The sequence below is a fragment of the Lytechinus variegatus genome, chromosome 13, assembly GCF_018143015.1.
Source record: "Lytechinus variegatus isolate NC3 chromosome 13, Lvar_3.0, whole genome shotgun sequence".
NCBI classification, from domain to species: Eukaryota; Metazoa; Echinodermata; class Echinoidea; order Temnopleuroida; family Toxopneustidae; genus Lytechinus; species Lytechinus variegatus.
The window spans coordinates 890,517-915,080 of record NC_054752.1 but is presented as its reverse complement, the minus strand read 5'-3'; the positions used below and the strand labels follow the sequence as shown (position 1 = coordinate 915,080).

The window sequence follows — 24,564 nt, the reverse complement described above, 5'->3', positions numbered from 1 at the left end:
CCCCAATATTTCAAGACCAAGAAGAAAAAAAAGAGAGGGAAAGCGAGAAAGGTGAAATAAAATTGGGTTTTTAAAATAAATGTCGAAATTTTTGCTCGCTCGCTCACTCGTTAATAACTCTTTTTATGAATGTTGTCCGATGTATTATCAAAATGGCCCCTCAAAATGTTTGGCCCATTACGCCACTGACACAGTAAATCGAGACTTATTTCTATACATATCATAGATTATGATAATGGGACAATTAGGCAAATGTTGAGGATATACATTTTCTAATCATTTTACCCGGTGTAGGCGCATCATTACTACCTTATTCTTCAGTCGAACGTTTCATAGTTAGATCTACTGCTGCTTCTTCTGCATGAGTTTATTGGATACATGAATCCATCCTGAAAAAGAGGTATATAATTTTGCTGGCATTAGGGTATTTTCAGATCAGAGCAAGATGACCATACACCTTATTGACGAGTATAGGACCTACATAATGATTTCGAAAACGATAATTATGTCCCATAAGCTATATGTTGATAAATTGTGTGCATAGGCGGATCCAGCTTTTGGCGAAAGGGGGGCGCACTGCCGAGCGGCGCACATATTTTTGCGCTTCACCGGCGCCATAAAAGAAAATGTTGAAAAAGAAAAAGGGGTAATGCCTGACCCTGTCAAAACACGCACACGCACACACATGCATATATATATATATGACTCATATCATATAGATATATATGACTCATGAGATAGAGACACATATTTCACCGACAAATTAATGCGAGCGCGAAGCGCGAGCTGAAATTTTTAAAGTATACTGACCTGAAAACAGGAAAAAGGTGCCTGTTTAGGACTGTTTGTAGTAACTCATGAGGAGGATACATATCTCACTACACAGATAATGCGAGTGCCGAGGGCGAGCTGAAATTTACTTATATTCTGACCAGAAAGCTTGATATTCTAAGCATTCTTGGTACCAATGATTAAGATGGGTATCTAAAAAAAATGCGAGCGCGAAGCGCGAGCTTAAAATTGTGATTTTTCGATCTGAAAACATTACAGTTTAATGTACGTTTTAATAAAGAACATCCAACAAAAGATTATTTCAAATCGAAGCGGGAGTTCTTTTGAGGTTCAGAACTAAAAACGGGACATTCTATTCACCTATTTAATCATGAAAAGTATGGGGTTTTGCTACAGAAGTGATGCGAGCGCGAAGCGCGAGCTGAAAATTTTTATGTTCCAATCTGAAAAGCGGATAATTTGAGCACGATTTTTAATAAAGAACGAGTTGTGTAGCTCAATCTCGTTTGCTGATTTCTGTGTAACATTACCATCTTATTGTTTTTGCACATGCGGAATTATTGGGGGAGGGCAAAACGATCATTCTTGACCGCGGCGCCGATCTAGATTTGGTTAGCAATAGGCCCTTCTTCATTATTCTACCGGCGCTTATTTATTGAAATCAGGGGACGCTGATCATTCTTGACCGGCGCCGATTTAAATTTAGGCGGCGCCGGTTAAGACAAAGGCAGCGCCGATTTGTCTTGACCGGCGCCGATTTAAACAAGTAGTACTGATTATTTTTACCGACGTTACGTAAGATTCAGGCAGCGGCAATCCATAATCGACTGGCGCCGATCTAGAACCAGGAGGCCTCGATTATTCTTGACTGGCGCCGATTTATAACTAAATAGCGCTGATTAGTCTTGTCCGGCGCCGATTTAGATTAAGGTGGCGCTGATTATTCTTGATTGGCGCCAGTTATATGCAGGCAGCGCACTGCTACCGGCGAAGTTGTTGGGTAAAGGGTAGTTAAAAGAAAAAATAAGGAAGATGATATGATTACGCTTTGCTGGGGATAGTCTTTCCTTTACTGTTGCTAATGTTATATCAGTGTATAATTTTTTTTAAGCAGCGCCTTTTCCCTTTCTTTCCTTTATTTTTAATTTTTCAAGCGGCGCCTTTTCTTTCTTTTACTTTTTTTTATTTTTTATTTTGAGCCGCTCAAATATTAGGGGGGGCGCGCGCACCCTGCGCACCCCCCTGGATCCGCCGATGATGTGTCTGACAACGTTACTGATCAAGATTACCCAAAATTCTAACTTTAACTTCAACCAATCTTTCGGTGACAGTGAATTTTTTACCACGGGGGGGGGGGGGTCAACAAATTTCAACAGCAAGTATATGCACATGAATAATATCTTTCAGAGCAAAAAGATTCTTATCTCCACATAGATTTACTCTTCATACAATCGTGGATTGGTTAAAATATGAAATATGGTATTGCATATATTAAACAAAACGAGCATTATATAAAACCAACAGCTTATAACCCAATACCCTTGGATTAAATTATACCAGTCCACACATTATTAAGTCCATACATAATGTACAGGGGTGGATCCAGGATTTTCCAAAAGGGGGGGGGGCACATATGAAAATTTGACAAGCCCCAAAAAAGGGATTTTCCCTACAAAATAATGGTAATTTTTCCGTAAAATTTGACAAGCCCCCGCCCCCATATAAGGGTCTCGCTTTACCGTGTATACCCCAAAGAAAAATTGGTCGTAATAATCGATTTTAAGCATGATAAGTGTATCTCTAAGACAAACACATAAAATGAAAAATAATATTTACTTTATATAAGATGCCTCAGTATTCCCTAAACACAATAATTACTCCAACCAACCTTGATCAAAGCAGGAAGATCAGACCAGAATGTGTAGTTTGGAATCACTTCTTTACCCGTCGCACCTCGACCAAACTTTTGAACCAACATACCACCAATGAAGTAGACAAGGACAAATACTGCAAAACTATATCACGAGAGTACAATAAATTAGCATTAGTCATGTCTTTGCAGTAGTATGGAGCCATCAAGGATTTAACCATAGAATTATTAATAAAGAAAATAATAATAATGATAATAATAAAGATTCAGTTTCAAACTGTATTTTGATCTTATTACTTCGGTTTGTAATGCCATTGTTTATCTACATCATTATTAGTATCATTGTTCCCCCTTGGTAGAACAAAGCCATTTTGCTGATAATATAATTATTCCTTTAATTACTGTTGTGCAAGTTGCTGTTATATTGCGAGGACTGCGTATGTTTGTGCCCACTCGTAAAACCCCCATTCCACAGAGAGCAAGACCTCTGAAAGACCATGAAACTTGTCTGATCTTTCAAATGTCCTTCAGCGAACTTTCAAAGATCTCTGAGGTCTTTCACGATTCCTGATGGATCTTTCAATGGTCTTCGAGGTCCTCATGATTGAGTAAAAAAAAAATTTGAACGGTTCAAAACAGTCTTTCAGTTGTCTTTCAAGAAAATGGTCTTTTGATGGTCTTTCAGTGGTCTTTCAATGAACTTTCAAAGTTCTTATTGGTCTTTCCATGATATGTCGACAGTCTCTCAAGATTTTAAACGGAGATCACTGTAAGACTCATGAGAGATCATTGAAAGATCATTGAAACACCGGGCAAAGTCCATGGAAAGAACTCTGAAAGGTTAATTGTTGCATACAAGATCTCTGAAAGACTATTGAAAGAGAACTTGTCCAAGTCCTGTAAGACAAGAAATATCAATCGGTCTTTAAGAGTTCTTTGATGGGTCTTCTGAGCCTTTCCACAGACATGACACAGAGATGACAAATTTCAGTGATCTTGGAGACTGCTGTAAGACCTAGCCAATGTTTGGTCTTTGAAAGGTCCTTCAAAGGTCTCCCCTCTGTGGAATGATGAAGAGTTTGATATGATTCAAATAGATAAACATCAAGGATTTGGAGTAAAGTTCGTTAAAGAAAATTTAAAAAGGGCCAGAAATGAAGGTGAAGGTGAACAATGCAAATAATTCTCATGATAATAAGTGCTTGATGAAACCCTATTCTGTCTTATATCCTACCCATTGCCACATTGCAGCCAAATGTCTATCAGCCAGAATATAAGTCATTTATTTTCTTATATCATCAGTCTGGTGACGTATATAGAATCGATTCTAATCATAAGTACCCATGTGAAAATGTAAAAATGTGGTTTAGAAGTATATATAAAGAGATACTTACACGATACATAAGATTGCTCCAGGTGTAATGCCACCTTTATCAGTATAGCAGTTTGGTATGTCTTCTAAACATGCAAGACATGTTCTGATGTTAAAATGCTTCGTTAAACAAGAAAGAAAATGAGATTTAAACGATTGTATCGTTCCATTACCGATGGCGTATTGAGCTCTTCCCCCCCAACACAACGTGGCGTAAAGGGTTAAATTTTAAGAAGTTGCGAGCGAGTAAAAACTATGACCATTTCAATATGGAAATCTAATGGTGACTTTAATCAGTTAATCTAACATTCTGAAAACATTTCTTATTCTTTCCCTCTCCCTTTCCTTTTCTTTTATAATTCTTTTCTCTCTTTCTTTCTTTTTTAAATTTTCATTATTTTGTAAATCAATTAGCAAACTGAGGGCTTTAGTAAAGCACACGTATGGGAGAAAGTTTTTCCAAAGGGTAGATAGCTCTGGGGAACATTGATTTAAGCTACGCTACCATTGTTTATATATATATATATATATATATATATATATATATATCGTACGAGGGGAATTATATTGATTTCTGTATAAAATATGATGGTATAATTTAAATAGCAATATTGATTTAGAAAAGAAAATAATGGTTTTCATGTCGCATGTTTGGTATCAAATAATAAGCTATTATAAATCTAAAAGTCTATATATCATGTGCGTCTCTTATTATTTCTTTCAATTTGAGCTGATCTCATTGACAGCGTACGTCACTCTCTCATTTAAAAGGATAAAATACCTGGATAACTCTACTCACATATCCATCTGCCTGCTCACCAAGTGGTTTGTATGTCGCCGTTGATAATGCCTTCTTATCACACTGAAAATGAACAACTGCCAATCTGTAGGGAGCGCCATACAAGATTTAAGTTTGATCCGTTTGAATTTTCTCTTCTCACTTTCTACGTCAAGATCCATTTCCGTTACGATGGATAAAGCATTATGTCATCATGGTTACGAATGAAATAGGTGACAGTCACCTTGTAACAATATTATGGCAAATTCAACCAAAATGAAAAAAAAAGTTTTGAGAAATCAAATAAATAATAGTTAAATAAACATTACATCGAGCAGGGGCCTAGGAGCGATTTTTTTTTCAAGAGGGTGTGGTTATTAGGAATAATTGACAAGACCAAAAAAGTTATCGCTCCAAATTAAAGCGATTTACAAGAAATATATGACAAGCAACAATAAAAAAACAGCAACAATGATTTACACTGCTAAGAAATGTTATTTTGGGCTAAATCTCTATTGCATAAAGCTATGAACAAAGTTCTCCGGGGGTGCTTCAGAGTACTCCCGTCTCCCAGGGCCATTATCGAGACCCTGGATCGAGTAACCTTATACACCGTGATCATGATGGGGTTCATTTTCACTGTCAGGTGATGTACATGCACGTGTAAAGTGAAAATAGAATCGAAATGGTTAATCAAGAAAAAAGGGGGGTACACTTCTAAATATACGTATAACGGTATATATTTCATCCTTTCATCAGGAAATTGTAAGTAGAATTTTGGAGGCGTTAAATATGTTGAAGGGTAAATGAAAAAAAAATAGGTTACTTGGAGCGGAAACTTTTTTTTTCTTTTTTGAAAATTTATTTATTTATTCATTTTTTATTTTTTATTATTTTTTTCTGGGGGGGGGGGGGTTAAAATCAATACCCCCTTTTCCAAAAAGTGTTCCCATGCGCCTGATGACGTAGTATACTGTGTCAGGAAAATGATGTCATGCAAACAACTAAAAGTTTCTTGGAGAGGGAGAGGCTAATGGTTCACCAGTGTCCTTCAAAGGAAAATTGAGAAATGAAAAGCGAGAAAGTGAAACGAGAGGCTAACTGTGCGAAATACGTCAACTTTCAAATATCATATAACTAAAAGTCAGTGACGTTTTGGGGAAGCAAATTAAAGTGTGCCTAATTAAGGACATGCATCACATACCTTCCTGCAACTTCTGCATACGTTAATACTATGTCAGTATCTCTCACTTCAAAGGCAACTACATCCGGGTCACCTATTGGCCAAGAAACCGTTTCATCCTTTGATACTTGACATGCCTATAAAAAAAACAATCGTCGAAAGAAACTAATCCCACACTCTAAACGTATTGGGTAGAAATGCTCCATGAGGGTAATTTGTCCAACCAACGTTGGGCATTTCTATTCATCCAGTGTTATGAATATTTTGCCCATTCTAAAGTCATGAAAGTAATTGCTGCTTATTTTGTTTAACCTAACTGGACAATATGCTTCCCGCATTGGGTAGAATACTGCCCCAAATTAGTTGGACACATACCCTCATGCTGGTTAAAATTATACCCAATATGCAGTGGTAATTCCGGACCTAAATATCTAAGATTTGGTAAATCACAATTTGGATTGTAAATCATTGGCGTAAAGGCTAAATGAATTAAAAGGGCCGTGACATAGATAGTCTTTTCTAAATCAGAGAATAAGCAATTTGGTACCTTTAATGGGACGTTCACCCTGACAAAAAGTTTATTGTAAAAATAGCAGAAAAAATGATAGAACATATTGCCGAAGGTGTGAGAAAAATCAATCAGAAGAATAAAAAAAAGTTATCAGAACTTCATTTATTTGATTTGTGACGTCATATCCGGCCAGCTTATTAAAAAAATCAGTGAAATGCAATTTCTTCAGAAAATTGAAAATGGTTTTTACTGATCTTTGATAAATCATTAGACATATCATTTGTTCACACCCGCTTTCTGAAGAGAAAAAAGTCATCACGGTCCAATAAAAAAATGAGATTTATGCATTTTATATTGCATAACATTATGAGGCAGCAGCCATTTTATGACGTCACAAATCCACAATTTTAAATTTTAATAACTTACACAATCTTTAATGGATTTTCCTCAAACCTTCACCAATATTTTTTTTCTGCTATTTTTACAACACACTTTTCTTCCCCTCTATCTGCTTTTAGACTCTTTATAAATATGCAGAGCAGGAAATTTCCCTTTTTTGAGGATTGATTCTGATAATAATGGCGATAAAGCCGTTTCCTAATCTTCTTTATTATCAGATCATTAAGCAACAGACCGCCGGTGATGAAAAAAGTGCAAAAATAACGGCCTTTTATACACTGTTAGAAAAAATAGAAGATTTTAAAGAAGGAAAAAAACCCAGATTTGCGGAAAGAAATAACCAAATCATTTTGTAGATTGTTCTAACTGGAAAGTTTTTTTTTTACAATTTTACAGAATAGGTCTATTTTAAAAAGGGGAAACTATTTATTACAATAAATTTGTGAGGTTATATACACCAATTTCTGTAATTTTAAACAAATGTATGTAACATTGCACAGTGCAGTAAGATTGCAGGTGTTTTCGAAACTCAGGAATTTTGGTTTTCTTTAGGATAAATTTTCTAACAATGTAGTTGGTGATAGAGTGTATTGGACATACGCCTCTTCCTATACAAGAGGGTCCATTGAGGGTGGGGCTGGGAACGACCGATTCTTGTCATTTTTAAATTTGTGAAAAGAAAGGCAGCAAGGAAACCAAGGAAACACTGAACTTTAAGAAAGAAGAGGGAAAATGACCTGTCTGTGTCGTACCTCGATAACTCGATAATGTGCGTATCAATAAAAAATGTACACTTTGAAAAATTCCTGGGAATTTTAAACGACAAAATTTGGAGAAAATTTGTTCACATATATTATTCATGTTCTTGGGATTCGGTCTCATCTATCGAATGAAACTAAAAATTTTGACAGAATGTTACATTTGATCGAACTCTGTCTATTTTTGTATAAAGCTCGCAGGAAACGTTTTTTTTTTGCCAAATGCTAATTTTCACTCTGTGTCAATGTAAAAACGGCAAAAAAAAACTGTCCGTGCAAAAAATTCCCTATATTTTTCTTTTGCATTTTCAGCCAATTTAGTTAACACAGATACATTTTGTAACAACATTGACTTGGGGTGTACTGGGTGCACGTGTATCCTACGCTGAGGAAGAGGAATTATGATACTGGCAAGCAAAACGAAATTTGTAGGCCTTCTGTTGCTTTCAACAACCGATTTTCTAACATTTAGTTCCACCTTCCCAAGATCATGAAGATATGCACCCCATCAGGGGCGGATCCAGCCTCCGCCAAGGAAGGGGGGTACAAAAATTTCACATATATTTTTCTGATCAGCCGCTCAAAGTTGAATTTTAATTGTTTGTTTGTTTGAAAGGGGTGGTCCTAACAGTACGTTAACAGTAACTTTTTAGCTTTACAAAACAACATAAATATATATTACGCCTAAATAGAACATGACCCGCTGCAACACATGTTGTGCAAAGGGCCCTCTTCCTTTGTTTAACTTTGTTTATATATGCATACTATATATATATATATATATATATATATATTCACGCAGCAAAAACTGTGGTGTTAAATGGTGTACATAGAGGACCACACCAGTTATTTTACACTGGTGTTAAATTGGTGGTGTTAGTTTTACACCTATATGTGTTATTACAGCACCTATGGTTGTTACATTCACACTCTTTGGTGTATGTTCAATCTCTAGGGTGTTATTTTAACACCTCAGGGTGTGGTCCTCTATTAACACCAAGTGGTGTCAGTTTTAACACCACGGTTTTTACAGTGTATATATACGTGTACTACAACTACTGATTGACCTATTTGATTATTTTCTTACCGCTGTATTGGTGGTACAGAACTCATCTTTGAATGGATGACATGGGTTATATGCATACTTGTAATCATCGTTTGGATTCTCTTTGTACGTAAACCTGGAAAATGAAATACACTTTTAAAAATGACTTTCAAATCAATGTGAATTACTACATCACTTGGCATAATGATCAATATTAACCTAAATTCATTTCAAAATTTAGCAACATGCATGCACAGAATAAACGCAAAATATAGGCTTATATTGCGTAAAAAGCTAAGGCAATAGTGAATATTAAGCGGGGATCGAAGGGACACACGTTTTCTGTGACCCCACCCCTATCCTTTCCTATCAGACTGGATTGTTTTTCATTTTCCATATTCAAGATATTCCAAGGTCAGTTTAAAGTCCAATGTCTATTTCAATCGTTGCCCTTATGTAATCTTTGAAGCTAAATGGTGGATATAATATGGCTTTGAATAAACAGATACAGAAATAGAACCTCTGTTTGAAGTAAATCAGGGGCGATACAGTAGGTGAACGACCCCCCCCCCCTCCACCTTCCCCTCCATCGACGATTTTTTTTTAAGTGATAAAAATTGCGAACGAGCAGAAAATGAGTGAGGAGAGAGAGAGAGAGAGAGATGATTTTTTTTTCTGAAGAATATGATTTTGTTTGTATCTAATAAAGCCAAGCAATGCATGGGGGTTAAAACTAGTACATGAAGAAAATGTATTAGTCGATATGACATTTTCCGAACCTAGAAATGTTCTTTCCGATGAAGTTTTTTTCTTGATTCGTGTTCCTATGGGGTCCTAGAACAAATTCAGCTTGGTTGCCAAAAGTTGCCGTTTGGGCAATTTTGCTAATTTGCATAAATCCAAAATGGCCGCCAGATGCCATCTTGAAAACCTAACTTTTGAACCCCTGTCCACAAAATGATGAGTAATGACTCGTTTTAGGGGTTTAGAGATGTGTAGAACTGATTTCTGTAATCATTTTTGCAATATAAGGTCATCTTCAGGTCAAATCCAAGATGGCCGCCATATGCAATCTTGAAAAATTGACTTTGTTCCCCTTGCCCAAGAATGACGAGTAATACCTCTACTTAGGGGTTTTGGGTGTGCAGAATCCATTTCTGCTTTCTATTTTGCAATATAATGTCATCTTCAGGTCAAATCCAAGATGGCCGCCATATGACGCCATCTTGAAATATCAATTTTTGAACCCTTTGCCCCAGAATCATGAATAATAACTCTATTCATGAGTCATTAGGTATGTTGATTCAATTCATGTAGTTATTTTGCACAAAAGATAATCTTCAGATCAAATCCAAGATGGCCGCCAACCGCCATCTTGAAAAATTACTGTCTGAGGCTTATACGTGTTAGAACTAATGTAAAGGGATTTCAGTAAGAATACTCATTTCTTTTATTAATTCTCAAGTTCATTTCAACATTAATTGCTCAACTTAGAATGAATCCTCTTTAGGTTTGGGCTATCCATTTCGAGTGTATTTTTTTAAGGTCCATTCATACCTTTGTACTGAAGAGGCTTTTAGGGTCTTATTTCAATTTGAAAGTGTTTTATCAATATTATTTTTCTAAATCAATGTGTCCAATGATTGGTAGGCATCAGTTCGCCTTAAAAGACGATGGTGTAGCGCTAGGCCTTACATTTTTGAGAGTGACTATAGAGCACCACTCCAGAGTGGCAGTCTCTAGAGCAAATTTTCACCGATGAAGGAGGATGGCGCTGAGACACGTTTATATAGAGATGCTGCCCTAGCCTTCCTCCTAGGCCTTTGGTCTGCCAATTTAGCATTCCGATTATTTTCTGACGTCTTGACCCCTGTACTTAGTAGCTCTCCATAGAATGGATGGCGACTATCATCTACACCTTCATAAGTGTTATTGTCTATGCCGGCAAGTTTTATGTCATATTTGCATGTGTCTTTAAAACGGAGGTGTGATCTATCGATGGGGTGAGACCAATCACACAGCTTACCTTACCTTGGCGAATCCAAGAAGGGATCGCCAAGGTTTCATGGGGCAAACATGCCCCCAACCACCTGAGGTGCCTTTGACTAAGGAGCGAGAATAAGCTTTTGATGCCAGCACGTACGCTGAAGGGCCTCTGTATTTTTCACTTTGTCCTGCCATATTTAACGTGCATGATACGTCCGAGGCAGCTGACATGGAAGGTGTTTAGCCACTTTTCTTGGTCGGCGTACGTTTTCCAGGACTTACTTCCGTGCAGGAGCTTGGCCATGACTGTGACAGATTTTACAATCCTGATGCTTATATGCTTGTCCTGTGAAAGGGGACAAGAGACATAGTCGGTCCAAGGTAGGTGAGGAGTCCACCATAACCAGACGAGTGTGTGCTGTTGATATACATATCTGGAAACAGTCGGTGTCTTGAGTCTATCAGGATTTCTGACTGTCTCAAAGTCTGATGGATGGTCCAAACCCCTTACATGCACAAGACAGGCAGCTGTTATGTATGACTAGGTCTTGTACTCCCACTTCTTGAGAGGCAGGGGCGACATCGTTTCCGTAAAACATTTCACGAATGAGAACAATCCTGACCGTGGAACAGTCTTGGGCATGTTGGGGAGCCTATCTTCTGCAGGAGGCTAAAGAGTGCACTCCTGCTGACCAAGTCAATGGCTCTTGTCAGGAGGAAAAGTCCAATAATAATTATAAAGGAAGTTAATAATTAAATCAATTTTTTTGAAAAAAAAATACGGAGAAATCACTTTTTAATTCAAATAATACTTTAAAGTCATTTCACTGGAAAAGTATGGTTGCACAGAAATAAAAAAAAGGGATCAAAACTCCCGAAATCATAGCCCAAACCTTGAATGTTTAATTCTAAAGTAAGCGGCTAATGACGAAATCTATCAACCATCTGACCATCTTAGACATGACTTGACCTCAAACTAAAAATACAGTGATTAAAAGAAATGAATAATTCCACTGAAATCCCCTTACATGAGCTCCAATACATAACAACAACCTTATTAGGGACAGCACTTCTTCAAGGTTCAATAGTCTCGGAAGTAGTTTTTTTTTCTTATATGGCGTTTAGTGGTCATGTTGGATTATTTTGACCTGGAGATGATCCTACATTGCAAAATTATGAACAGAAATTGAATAAACATACCAAATAACTCACGAAAAGAGGGATATTATTCATGATTCTGGGACAAAAACTTGAGAATTAATAAAAGAAAGTGAGTATCTTACTGAAATCCCTTTACATTAGTTCTAACACGTATAAGCCTCAGACAGTAATTTTTCAAGATGGCGGTTGGCGGCCATCTTGGATTTGATCTGAAGATTATCCTTTGTGCAAAATAACTACATGAATTGAATCAACATACCTAATGACTCATGAATAAAGTTATTATGCATGATTCTGGGGCAAAGGGTTCAAAAATTGATATTTCAAGATGGCGTCATATGGCGGCCATCTTTGATTTGACCTGAAGATGACATTATATTGCAAAATAGAAAGCAAAATGGATTCTGCACACCCCAAAACCCCTAAGTAGAGGTATTACTCGTCATTCTTGGGCAAGGGGAACAAAAGTCAATTTTTCAAGATTGCATATGGCGGCCATCTTGGATTTGACCTGAAGATGACCTTATATTGCAAAAATGATTACAGAAATCAGTTCTACACATCTCTAAACCCCTAAAACGAGTCATTACTCATCATTTTGTGGACAGGGGTTCAAAAGTTAGGTTTTCAAGATGGCATCTGGCGGCCATTTTGGATTTATGCAAATTAGCAAAATTGCCCAAACGGCAACTTCTGGCAACCAAGCTGAATTTGTTCTAGGACCCCTTAGGAAGACGAATCAAGAAAAAAACTTCATCGGAAAGAACATTTCTAGGTTGGTGTATTGAGCCTATGAGACTGTCAAATCGACTATATAATGGAACAACCGTTTTAGAGGTAGATACATGAATACAATAGGTATAGGACACGTCTATTTGACGTGTTTCTTTTTCTGGGAGGGGGGTGTCATGGAAATAAGCAGAGGCGTAAAAGGGGTCGGTGGCGAGAGGGTGGGGGGTGATTGTACGCGAGCCAAGCTCTATAAGCGGCAGTAGCTTGATGAATAAGGAGATATTAGAGGCATATGTTTCATGGCGCTTTTGGCAAAAGTTTCGTAATAAACTTGCCGACTGAAGCTACCCCCTTTTTTCCTTGCTCTAACATTTACTCTTTCATTAATTTTGTACGCAAGTACGTGCCATGTGGGTGGGTCGGGGGTGGGGCCCACTCAACTTCTCTAGATTCAGCCATTTCAAACCTAAAGATGGCCGTTATTTTCAATCAAGCTTATAGGTTACAATACACATTACTTTAACGCAGTTTCGTAATAAACCAATCATTTTGAGTGGCAATACAGCATGGGACATGTGAGAAAATGTATAAAACGTCACGAGCGAGCGAAGTTGGCCTTGTCCTTGTGAAAATGAAATTTTAATTATGTAGAATCTAACCCTAATTGGCTATATAGGGACCTAAGCAACGCCTGAGCGGTACCTCATGAACCTCTCGAAGTTGAGTAATCTTTTGCGGTACCGGGGCTGGATGGGGGGGGGGTTCAACTCGATCCCTCCCCTCATATTTTTTTCAGCGAACGTACGTCTACAAAAAAACATAAATAATTTGGGCAGGGCTTTCGTCCACTTCTGTGAACTTTCTCAAGCCTGCGGTCTGTATAGGCCTATACCCCCGTATTAGTATATATACTGGATTAACCATTAATTTCTCCATGATTTCTTTCACCTCTCTTTTTTTAGAAGTTCCTTTCAAAGTCAACTTGGGCATCATCCCATCCAATATTGTAATAATATAAGCTTAAACATTATTTTATTTATCATTCCCAACTGATAAAAATTTTCTGTACCATTGATTGTGTTTGTTTCTTGCATGATCAGCAATCTCCTTTCGGCGGCTCATTCCCAAATTTTCAAATCCGTTCGGCTGCCCCTGACTACCTGTCACAGCATGCAACGAAACCGATTCCCCCAGGTTTGGAGTCTTAACATTTTATGTTTTCGAGAGGGGGGGGGGGGCCTGGATTTTGACTTTTTTTTATAACGACACAACGGAACAACTATATTGTCACCCCCCCCCCCGATCCGAATTTGCCTAGCTACCGCACTCCCATCACCCCCACCCCATACGATTCCATTTCTCATACATTTAAAAAGTAGCACAAATGAACTTACGCTGGTTTGCCATCATTTCTGCCGAGTGGGCTAAAGTCAATGTCACGATAAGATGTTGGGTCTTTCCCATCGCTGTACCGACAATGACAGTTGTTGAGCGGTCCAACTAATTTATCGCAAGAAGGTTCGGTCTTAGCATATCTAAAGACATCAAAGAGAAAAATTATAGCTATAAGTGTGGAATGGACACCCGTAACATTCATTGCTGGGTAAATATTGATCAAAACTACTGGCAAGCAATGAATATAGCTGAAGCACTGAAATAACAAACCGAAAATGGCCTATTGTGATTTCAATGCAAGTCATGGGATTTTTTTAAGACACGTAATTGCTCCGTTTTAATCGTCTTTTATAGTATCGACCCCTACACCAGGGGCGGGTCCCGGTGGGTTGGTGATATGGTTAGTAATGCAATTTTTATTTTAGAAATCACAAAAAACGGCCAAAGTGTGCACAACAAATTAAAATATGCGTTGATCCACACTTTGCCAGTTTCGAACCATTTATTGTAGATCAACGCATATTCACTGTAAAATATATATGTGTAATTGATCCACATGCACTTTGCCAGTCTCGACCCATGGGCTAAATGGGTATACCCGGCACTGGCAGATGCAGGGGGGGGGGGTACATCCGGCTCGTGCTCCCCCTCAAGAGTCACTATCACTTTCAATGTAAATATGCATTTTTAAAGCCAAGTGTGCCCCCCCCCCCCTTTGAAAGCAAGTACCCTTTTTTCATCGGGAAAATGTGCTACCTCCCCCTTTTGGAAAGTGGATCCGCCCCTGGTACCGGGTATTGGATGTGATTTGAAAATCATTGTAGCTCGTCTATACTGGAATACTCCACCCCCAGGGGCGGATTCAGCTTCCGCCATTAGGGGGGGGGGGCGGCGATTTTTTTTTTACCCACATTTTCCCCGATCGGCCGCTCAAAGTTGATTTTTGTTTGTTTCTTTGAAGGGGTTGTCCAAGTTGCTAATGAGCCAAACGATTGAGGGGCTCGATACAGCGTATTGCGCAAAATTGATAAGAAGTTGCGAGCGAGCAAAGATTTTGACATTTTATTACAGAAATAAAATAGATTTTTACAGAACACTTGGAAAAAATAGGCCTATATTTCATCCTTGTTCCTTTTCTTTTCTCGCGATGTCTTAACAGTCATTTCTTATTATTTATTATTTATTGTTATTAAACAACATAAAAGTGTAATAATCTCATGAGCCCTATTTCGAAAGTGCGAGCACGAAGCGTGAGCTAAACAATTTGGGAGTTTCATGTATTTTGTCTTTAAAATGGAACATTCTGAATGGGCAATGTTTGTAAACCCGAACAAGATGCGTATGTAACTAGTTAATTAATGCGAGCGCGAAGTGCGAGCAGAAATTTTTAATATGGTTCTGGCTTGATCGAAAAAGGACCTGTTAAGGACGTTTTGCAGTTAGCCATTAAGACGATGCATATTTGAACTATTGAATATTGCGAGCGCGAGCTGAAACATTTGACATTCTGACCTTAAAAAAATGACATTCTAAGCACTTTTTGTAATCATTAACGGTAAAGGTAGATAACCGAATGCGAGCGCGGAGTGCAAGCGAAAAAAAAGAGGTTTCAGACTTAAAAATGGGACACCCTATTCATGTTTTGTAAATAATGAAAAGGGATGGGCAATTTTGTATCTTCCTACATTAATAATGCGAGTGCAAAGCGGGAGCAGAAAATTTTTGATGTTCTGATCTGAAACTGGATAATTTTAGCGCGTTTTGAATAAAGATCAAGTTGCGTATTTCAATATACATATGTGTGCGCGTGTTTTAGGGTAAGACATAATCTGGGCGAAGCGCGAACGGAAAATCCGGTATGAAAAGGGTGATTATAAACACTATCTTAAGCACTGTTTGGGGGTAATTGTGGAAGTGGATGTGGATAGCATGATGCGAGGTATACTCAACACCCATTGACGACATCTGTGACCAGCTTTTGTCCAGCTTACCTGATGAAGCCTCCTTGACAGGAAAACGTGCATGCTGAGTACATGCTTAATAAAATGTCTCAAGCGATGTTGAATGTGAACATGAGAAATCTGCCATATGCCTCTGGTAAGAAGCGTAAGCGTCAGAAGCCTAAATTGAGCATATCAGTTGACTCAACAAACAAGGCCATGAAACTCTCTTGGAAGAAGTGGAAGCTAGGTAGCAAAAACAGATCACAAGCAAACCCTTTTTTGATAAGATATAGATCGGACAAGGCAGCTTTTCGTAAGCAGCTCATGAAACAAAGGTATAACCTAGAGAGCAGCCGGCTTCTACAAATTGAGAGAGCCAAGAAAGTTGACGACAGGTTGTTTTATAAGTTGATCAAGGAAAGAAGATCTCGTGCAGATGCCTCTCCTGTGGACACACTCATAGTCAATGGTAATAGCTACACAGGCAAGGCTACCATTCAAGGTTTTGAAGAGTACTTCAAGATGCTATCCGTGCCCAACCCTGGTAATAATTATCAATCAACCATTACTGATACAGTGGAGAAACTGGCTGATGTAATCAGTACGTGTTCTCCGAACCAAAGACCTTTCACAAGAATGGACTAAGATATAGCCATAGTACAGCTGAAGAACTTACAAGGCTGCTGGTGCTGACCAGATATCGGCTGAGTATGTACTCTATGGTGGTGAAATGGCAAGAAATATTCTTTTAGTCATCATGAACACCTTTGTTGCTCACAGCTTCATTCCAGATGCCTTTAGAAATTGGATTATTCTACCACTACACAAGGGGAATGGTATACCTCTCACCGATCCCTCATGCTAAAGGGAATAACCCTGTCATCTACTTTCTGCAAAGTATTCGAGTTGTTATATATAAAACCCAAACTTCTAGAAAAGCTTCATCAAAGAAGGATCCCTGATGTGCTACAGAGTGGTTTCCAAGAAGAGCACTCCTGTTCCTTAACAGCAGCCTCTCTCAACCTCATCATCGAAGCTAATACTAAACATGGTAGAACAATGTATGCACCATTCCTCGACGCTGCCAAGGCATTTGACACAGAGTGGTACGATGGTCTTCTTTACAAGCTCTATCATGGTGGGGTGACAGGTTATCTGTGGAACATCCTTTTTCAGCTGTATCAAGGCCTTCTTGGAGCTGTTGCATGGAAGGACAGACAGAGCAACCGGTTTCCTATCCGACATGGTGTACGTCAAGGAGGAATCCCCTCTCCCCTTCTTTATTTGATCTTCATTGATTGACTCATACAGAAGCTGAGGAAGAGTGGCATAGGCTGTAAAGTACTTTCCAGATACACAGGAACTCTTGTGCTTGCTGATGACGTAGTTCTCCTTGCCAACCTCCCTGAAGATCTTCAACGTATGCTTGATATTGTCTTGGAGTACACCAAACAGTGGCACTACACATTGGCGGCGGAAGCCAAAAATTTTAGGAGGGGACAACCAAAAAGTTTTTGTCGAGCAAAAAAAAAAAAGGTTCTCAACCTAAAAATTTTTAGGGGGGACGTAGGAAAATAAATTGACAAGCAAAAAAAAAAAAAAAAAGGTCATCAACAACAAATTTAGGGGGGGACCGCCGCCTATGGCACTACACCATCAATCCCTCTAAAAGTGCTGTAGTGATTTTCAACCCAGGACATAACTCTGCAGATTTCCAATGACACTTTGGTTCAGGCATTCCTGTTCAGGCCTGTCATCGTCATTGTAAATAAAAAAAAATAATGAAGGCTCGATGTCCGAGCTAAAATATGTTTTGTATATTGACATGATATTGAATCTTATTGATCAGACAATTCTGGCGTGAAGCGCAAGCAAAATTTTTATATAGTAACAAAGATTTTTTTTTGCAAGTCTTCCCCTAACTTTACTTCATTCACTTGTCTTCCTCCTCTTATTTCCTCTTTCTTTTTTTTTCTTCTGTCTTTCTTCTTTTCCTTTTTTTTCTATTCTCCTTTCTCCCTTTTTTTCTTTTTTTTGCTCTGCCAATTTTTTCAGGGGGGGGGCACCTGGGAGGCACACCAAAACCCAGGGGGGTTGGCACGTGCCCCCCCCAGTACCTACGCCACTGAATAAAGCCCTGTACAGCTTGACAGGTACTGGTGCTTACCGGAGTGGTCTGTCCCCTGCCATTGTCTCCTCAACGTGGAAAACATTCTGTGCCCCCATCAGAATGTTGTACGGAATTGAGGCTCTTAACCTATACCAGATAGAGATAAGAGGGCCTTGGATGTGATGCAGAGCCACCTTTTCAAAAAGCTACCTGGTCTTCCAAGGACAACTGCACAAGAGGCTGTTCCTCTGCTTACAGGGATTCCCCTTCTATCTGACCCAATTAATCTCTTACATCTGTGTCTTCTGGGAAAGATTATCTCTCTTCCTCAGGACAAAATTGAGCACATGATCTTTTCGAGTGTTTTCGAGTGAGCCTACTATTCCTCCAAGTTCTTCTAGATAAGTACAATCTTCCATCTCTACTGGATCTCCTGCAGCAAGGTTGCTCGTATCTGACATGGAAGAAGAGAGTAACAAATGCAGAGGAAAGTAAGGCCCTTGCATCCCTCTCCGAAGAAACCTCCCTTAATAAGTCGTCCCTTCTTCTGTTCGATGATATTGACTTGGTGCTTCCCTATCATGTATTCCCGTCCGTCATTCACCCTGCACATCTCCGGATAGCCATCAATATGAAAGCTCAGCTTCTTACCAGCACCTATCTCACCCAAAGTCGACTGTGCAAGATCTCCAGACTAGTTTCCGACCCAAGTTGTCCTGCTTGCCATGCACCTGTGGAAACTGTCTTTCACTTTGTTAGTGAATGCATAGCCTATACCCATCTCAGGAATAATCTTCTGAAACATTTTCCAGAGGATGCCATTAAAGTGCTCTCAAGCTTTTCAAATACGGACTCCTATCTTCAAGTTGCAGAACCAGACTTGTCCTCATTGTCATTGGCAATGTCTCGTATCAGTTTCCTGACTTTCATCCTGTTACTCTTCAATTTGTGTTTGATGTACATTTCTCAAGACAGCGCCTTGTTGATCAAGCTGCTGCAAACAGTGATGCCTGTAGCTCATTATTTTACCATGCTGTACTGCAACTACTCAGTAATGGCTTGCAGTTCTCCGGTGAATTGAGGAATTCAACACAGAAGAAGAAGATATTCCTTTCTGAAAAAGGGACAATTTCGTTATTAGGAATTCATGAAAATTTCATTATCACATTTATTAATGCAATAAGCCTAACGAGTGAGTGAAATTTGTTGACATTGAGGCCTGAAAACTAAATAATTTAAACACTATTCAATCTATGAATAGGATTCACGAGTTGATATATTCGTAAAAATTAATGCGAGCGCAAATCGCGAGACGAAATGTTTGATAAATTGTCATAAAAGGGGGGTTTTAACTAATTTAGATTGATAAATAAAAAATCTTAGACTATGTAGGCCTACTTGGCAAATCAATTTTCCAACAAAACAGTATAAAAAAATCCATCATAAATACAGTTATAACAGTTGAAATGCAATAAAGAATCATATATATATATATATATATATATATATATATATATATATATATATATATATATATATATTATATATATATATATATATATATATATATTTAAGCTACGTCTACCATTGTTCTCTTCATCCATTTCTTTACAATATTTAAATAAAAGAGTTGCCAAAGCTGTTGTACATGCATAGCTTCACACATTTGTATACTTTCTCACATACGTGTACTGTATCGAAGCAATAGCTTTGATCCAGCTTAGGCATGGCGGCTTGTCATTGTTCAAAACCCACCTTCACCCGACAAAGGTAATTGGTATAGTGTCGAAAATCTGTCTTTCTGACGGTCAATCGGATCTCGGTCGGCCTAGCCACTAGCCCGTCTATGTGGTCTAGTGGTTAAGGCACCGGCGTTCAAAGCTGGGGGCCCGGGTTCGATTCCCGGCAGAGACATTTTTTCCAAAGGGTAGATAGCCATGGGGAACGTCTACCATTGTTCTCTTCATCCATTTCTTTACAATATTCAAATAAAAGAGTTGCCAAAGCTGTTGTACATGTATAGCTTCATATATATATATATATATATATATGTATATATATATGTGTGTGTGTGTGTGTGTGTGTGTGTGTGTGTGTGTGTATACAGGGGCGGATCCAGCCTTCGCCAATAGTGGGGGGGGGGCGGATTTTTTTTTCATCCATATTTTCCCCGATCGGCCGCTCGAAGATGATTTTTGGTTTCTTTGAAGGGGTAGTCCTAATAGTCACTTCTTAGCTTTATTCTTATGAATAAACATAAATATATAATATCATAATCCTTATTTATATAATGCAAGTTCGAAGCGCGAGCTAATTTTTTTAAATAGAAATATGTATTTTTTCCTAAAATTTTGATCATTCTGGGCAATGTTTGCTATCCTGAAAAGATGTGTATGTAAACGAATAATTACTACGACCGTGAAGCGCAAGCAGAAATGAACTGATGGAAAAGGTACCTGTTAAAGACTGCTTTCAGTTAGCCATGAAGACGTTACATATTTTAAAAATCAAATAATGCAAGCGCGAAGCGCGAGCTGATTTTTTTTTACATTTTTACCTAAGAAATGAAAATTCTTAGCAGTTTTATGTAATTTGAACAGATAAGTATATAAATTTCGAGATTTAGACCTACTGAACGAGGCACTCTATTCAATTTTATCATGAAAAGAATGAGTAATAGGGGATCTTCCTACATTAATAATGCGAGCACAAAGCGCGAGCAGAAATTTTTTTAATATTGTGATCTGAAACTGGATATTGATTTCAATAGAGAACAAGTTGAGTATCTGAATAAACATGCGCGCGTGTGTGTCATTATTTAGACCTATAATCAAGGCATTCTAAATACATCCTTTATCATCAAAGCGAGCGCGAAGCACGAGCTTAAACTATTTGATATTCCGATCTGAAAAAAGAGAGTCGATTTCAGCTCTATATTTTAAGCACTTTGTCATGTTTGTAGCAAAATTGTGAGGTAGATATGGATCGCACTTAATAAAGAGCTGATATTTTTCATTATTATTACTTTGAGTTTTAACATAAGACCGCGGGATATCCTCAGGACATGCATATGAAAACGATGACTATCTTCCTTTTACTCTTGCTAAGCGCGAGATGAAAAAGGGACAATTTAATTATTAAATTAATATATTATTTATTAATGCCTATGATGGCGCGAAATCTGATGTTATCATGGCCTGAAAACTGGACATTTCAATCACTTATAATAAATAGGATACATCAGTAATCTAATAAATTTTAACCATTAATGCGAGCGCAAATAGCGAGCCAAATGTTTTTCAAAATGGCTTATGTCGAAAGGGTGGGTGCTGTCGCGTTAGGGTGCGTCAACGCGAACGTTCCAGTGAACGCGACGTGGCGCTCCCGACGCACCCTTTCGGCTAAACCGGGGGGGTGGGCTTTGGACGAATCTTCGCGTTCGCGTTGACGCACCCTAACGCGACAGCACCCACCCTTTCGAAATAAGCCTTTCAAAATACCCTTTTCAGGTCTGATTGTCAAAACGTATCAGCTAGCATTGCACGCTCGCATTTTGATTGGTGAGTTAAATGTCTTAATATTGATTATACAACAAACTACTTTAAACAATTGTTTAAAGTAGTTTGTAGATAATTTTTTTCCTGGCACTCCATTTCAGTAAACCTAATATTTCAGTAAACCTAATTTGGTAAACTAATATCTTTTCAAAAAATTCTTTACGCAAATCTTTATATTTGTTACATTTCATTATCATGTGGAACTCGTCCCCGACCAAATTCAAATTACAATCTTTACAAAATCTCAGGTTAGGTGGTATCTTCTCCGATCCTTTGTACCTCCCTGTTTCTATTGATTGGACATTATGAGCGCTCAGTCAGAGCTTGGTTATATTTACAACATTGAATGTGCACCTTTTCAGATTCATGTTAAGAATATAGCCCTGTTTTCCCCATTCATTAATTGTAGATTTTTTTCCATGTCTAGTACCCCCAAATTTCAGATCCATAAAGTAATATCGGTTGTATCGTTGCATCGAAAAGATGCAACAATTAAGGTTTTAGTGGCTAGGAGTATAGGAACCAAAAGATTAGTCCAATTTGAACAATGCTCTTCTCGCTTTATCAGCTAAATCCCTTGCGGCCACTTTAAGCATGTTAAGTGATCAGGCGCGTACGCAGGATTTTTGAAAGGGGGGGGGGGGGGGTTCGAGCTGATTTTTTTTTAAAATCCCCCCCCCCCAGTCTCTAAAAAGTGATGAGCGGGGGGGAGGTGATGATTTTTTTTTCTTTTTTAAGCGCTGCAAATAAGACAATAACATTTAAGTGGGATGGGTATGTAACAGTGCGGTCATGACCCGCCAGCGAACAGAAATGTTCTCGTGTTTGCGTTGAAAACATAACCTTTTTGTCAATAGTTTGTTGGTATCATAGTCGATGCTACATGTCCTTCGGATCGTAGCACTCATGATATGGCCAACCGCGTAGCCAGGATTTCATTTTGGAGGGGGCGGTAAATGCACGCAAAGCGTGCCAACACTTACAGAGCGCGCTCCCTAGGGGGTGGGTGCAGGGAGGGGGAGTTTCCCCCTCCCGCGCGAAGCGCGAAGCTTTTAGTGTTTCATAAATTAAAATGAAAAGGAGCCGTTTCTCTTGTCTCTAGTATCTCCAATTCGGTTGACTATATTGCGATTTTGAACCTTGTTTTCAAAAGTGATTGTAAACGCACAAAAGAGGTATACAATGGAGGAAATTGAAATGATAATAACTCCGCGCGAAGCGCGGAAGCTAAAGTGATTTATCAATTTTTCTTGCCATAAAAAGGGTCCCGAGAAAAGGGTATTCTCAAAGATATATTGAAACTTTCTTTGGAAAGATCAGATTTGATTACAAACAATTTAGCATCAGTGCATATTTTTAACTCGCAAAACAGAGGAGAAGATTGGTAGAGGAAGATATTCCTCCCCGCGATGAGCAATGAAACTCTGAAATTTCAAAGGGCGGACGTTTCATCAAATGTAGATATCTCTAATACCCAATCGTCTCTAATTCAATTGATTTTCTAAGATTATTGAACTTCATTACAAGGAAAATAGTGCGCATAAAGTCGAAACTTCTGTGATTTATTGAAATTATCTATCTATATAATAAAGGATGATTAATTTTTGTGACTTATCCTGAAGCGCTTCATTTTGAATATAAAGAAACTTAAGTGTCATTCAAAATTTCAAACTGAGGGCGCAAAACAGGACAGGAGATGAATGTATACAGGGAAATGACATGAAGTTTAATACAATTTGATAAAAAAAATATTGTACTTTTTATTTAATACGACACGAATTCCATACCTTCCTCTTTTTAAATTAGGAACCTGTTTGCCCCCAAATTATGGTTGTTTATAGTAATGAGCTGAAAAGCGGGAGAAGCTGACTTTATGGAGGTGACGGCAGAAACTGATATAAAGATTTTACCCGCTCGGAGCCGACCAGACCAGAAGTTGCGCGATCAATTAAAAAAAAAAGATAACTTCATACATTTACTTCGGCCTAACCTTACTCAAATTCATGCCCTAATGTATACAATTTTAACTTTAACTGGCAAGAAGCACATAGCTGAGGTGGAAAAACAGGGTTAGAGAAAAGATGGGGGAACAATGGAGAACTTCAATATTGTCATTTAACCGCGCGCAGCGCGGAAGCAAAATTCATATATGAATTTAAAGCAAGAAGAGTGAAGGAGTTTCTCTTTTGAGAAAAAAATAAAGAATAAATAGAAAAAAACACAAAGCTACCTTTTTTCCCTTTCCTTCCTTCCCTTTTCCTTTTCTCCTCTCCTTTTCTCCCTTCTTTTTTTTTCTTTTTGGGGACGTTTTTTTTTGGGGGGGGCGACCGCCCCCCCTGGCTACGCGCCTGGATATGGCCTTGATCAGAACACTAGAAACTTGAGAAATGTCATGAATAATTACGAGCGAGCGGAGCAAGCGAGCCGAAATGTTTCCGTTTTTCCGTCAAAACATACAATTCTTCTCAATAGCTTGTTGGTAATGATTACATATTAGTTGATGATACATGTCCTTCTGCTCGTAAGTCTCATGATATGGCCTTGATCAAGAGACTAGAAACTTAAGAAATTTCATAAATGATTACGAGCGAGCGGAGTGAGCGAGCCAAAATTTTCGCGTTTTCCCGTCAAAACATACATTTCTTGTCAATAGTTTGTTAGTAAATCAAGTATTAGTCGATGCTACATGTCCTTCTATTCGTAACACTCATAATACGGCCTTGAACAGGAGACTAGATACTAGATAAACCGACATTTTAGCGTTTTCCGTCATTTTGGTTTTCATATTGGTAAAACATATTTTGTAAGAAAACGTATGTCTTTGTCTTGGTTCACTTGTATTCATAAGTATACATCATGATAATCATGTATGGCCTTGTTCATGGCGATACCGCGATCATGTCGGCGACATGCGAAAATATAAGATATAATAAAATGGAGCGAGCGAAGCGAGCGGAAATTTTTTCTGTGTT

General features: G+C 38.3%; 1 protein-coding gene across 1 annotated transcript; it reads right to left on the bottom strand.

The window, feature by feature from the left end:
* LOC121426555 (cation-dependent mannose-6-phosphate receptor-like) lies at positions 1 to 16,017 on the bottom strand. Its single transcript, XM_041622902.1, has 8 exons — positions 15,974 to 16,017; positions 13,982 to 14,122; positions 8,751 to 8,844; positions 6,017 to 6,132; positions 4,834 to 4,918; positions 4,057 to 4,154; positions 2,681 to 2,807; positions 1 to 389 (listed from the first exon to the last, which is right to left on the bottom strand). The coding sequence occupies exons 1-8, from the start codon at positions 16,015 to 16,017 to the stop codon at positions 318 to 320; spliced, it is 777 nt and encodes a 258-aa protein (XP_041478836.1). The 3' UTR covers positions 1 to 317.
* Positions 16,018 to 24,564: the final 8,547 nt, after the last annotated feature.

Coding starts and splice junctions, on each gene's coding strand:
- LOC121426555 (XM_041622902.1), bottom strand. CDS start 16,017: ATGTACTCAGCATGCACGTTTTCCTGTCAAGGAGGCTTCATCAG. Junction 4,919..6,016: donor TATGCAGAAGTTGCAGGAAG/GTATGTGATGCA, acceptor CGCTCCCTACAG/ATTGGCAGTTGTTCATTTTC. Junction 390..2,680: donor ATCTTCCTGCTTTGATCAAG/GTTGGTTGGAGT, acceptor CCTCTTTTTCAG/GATGGATTCATGTATCCAAT.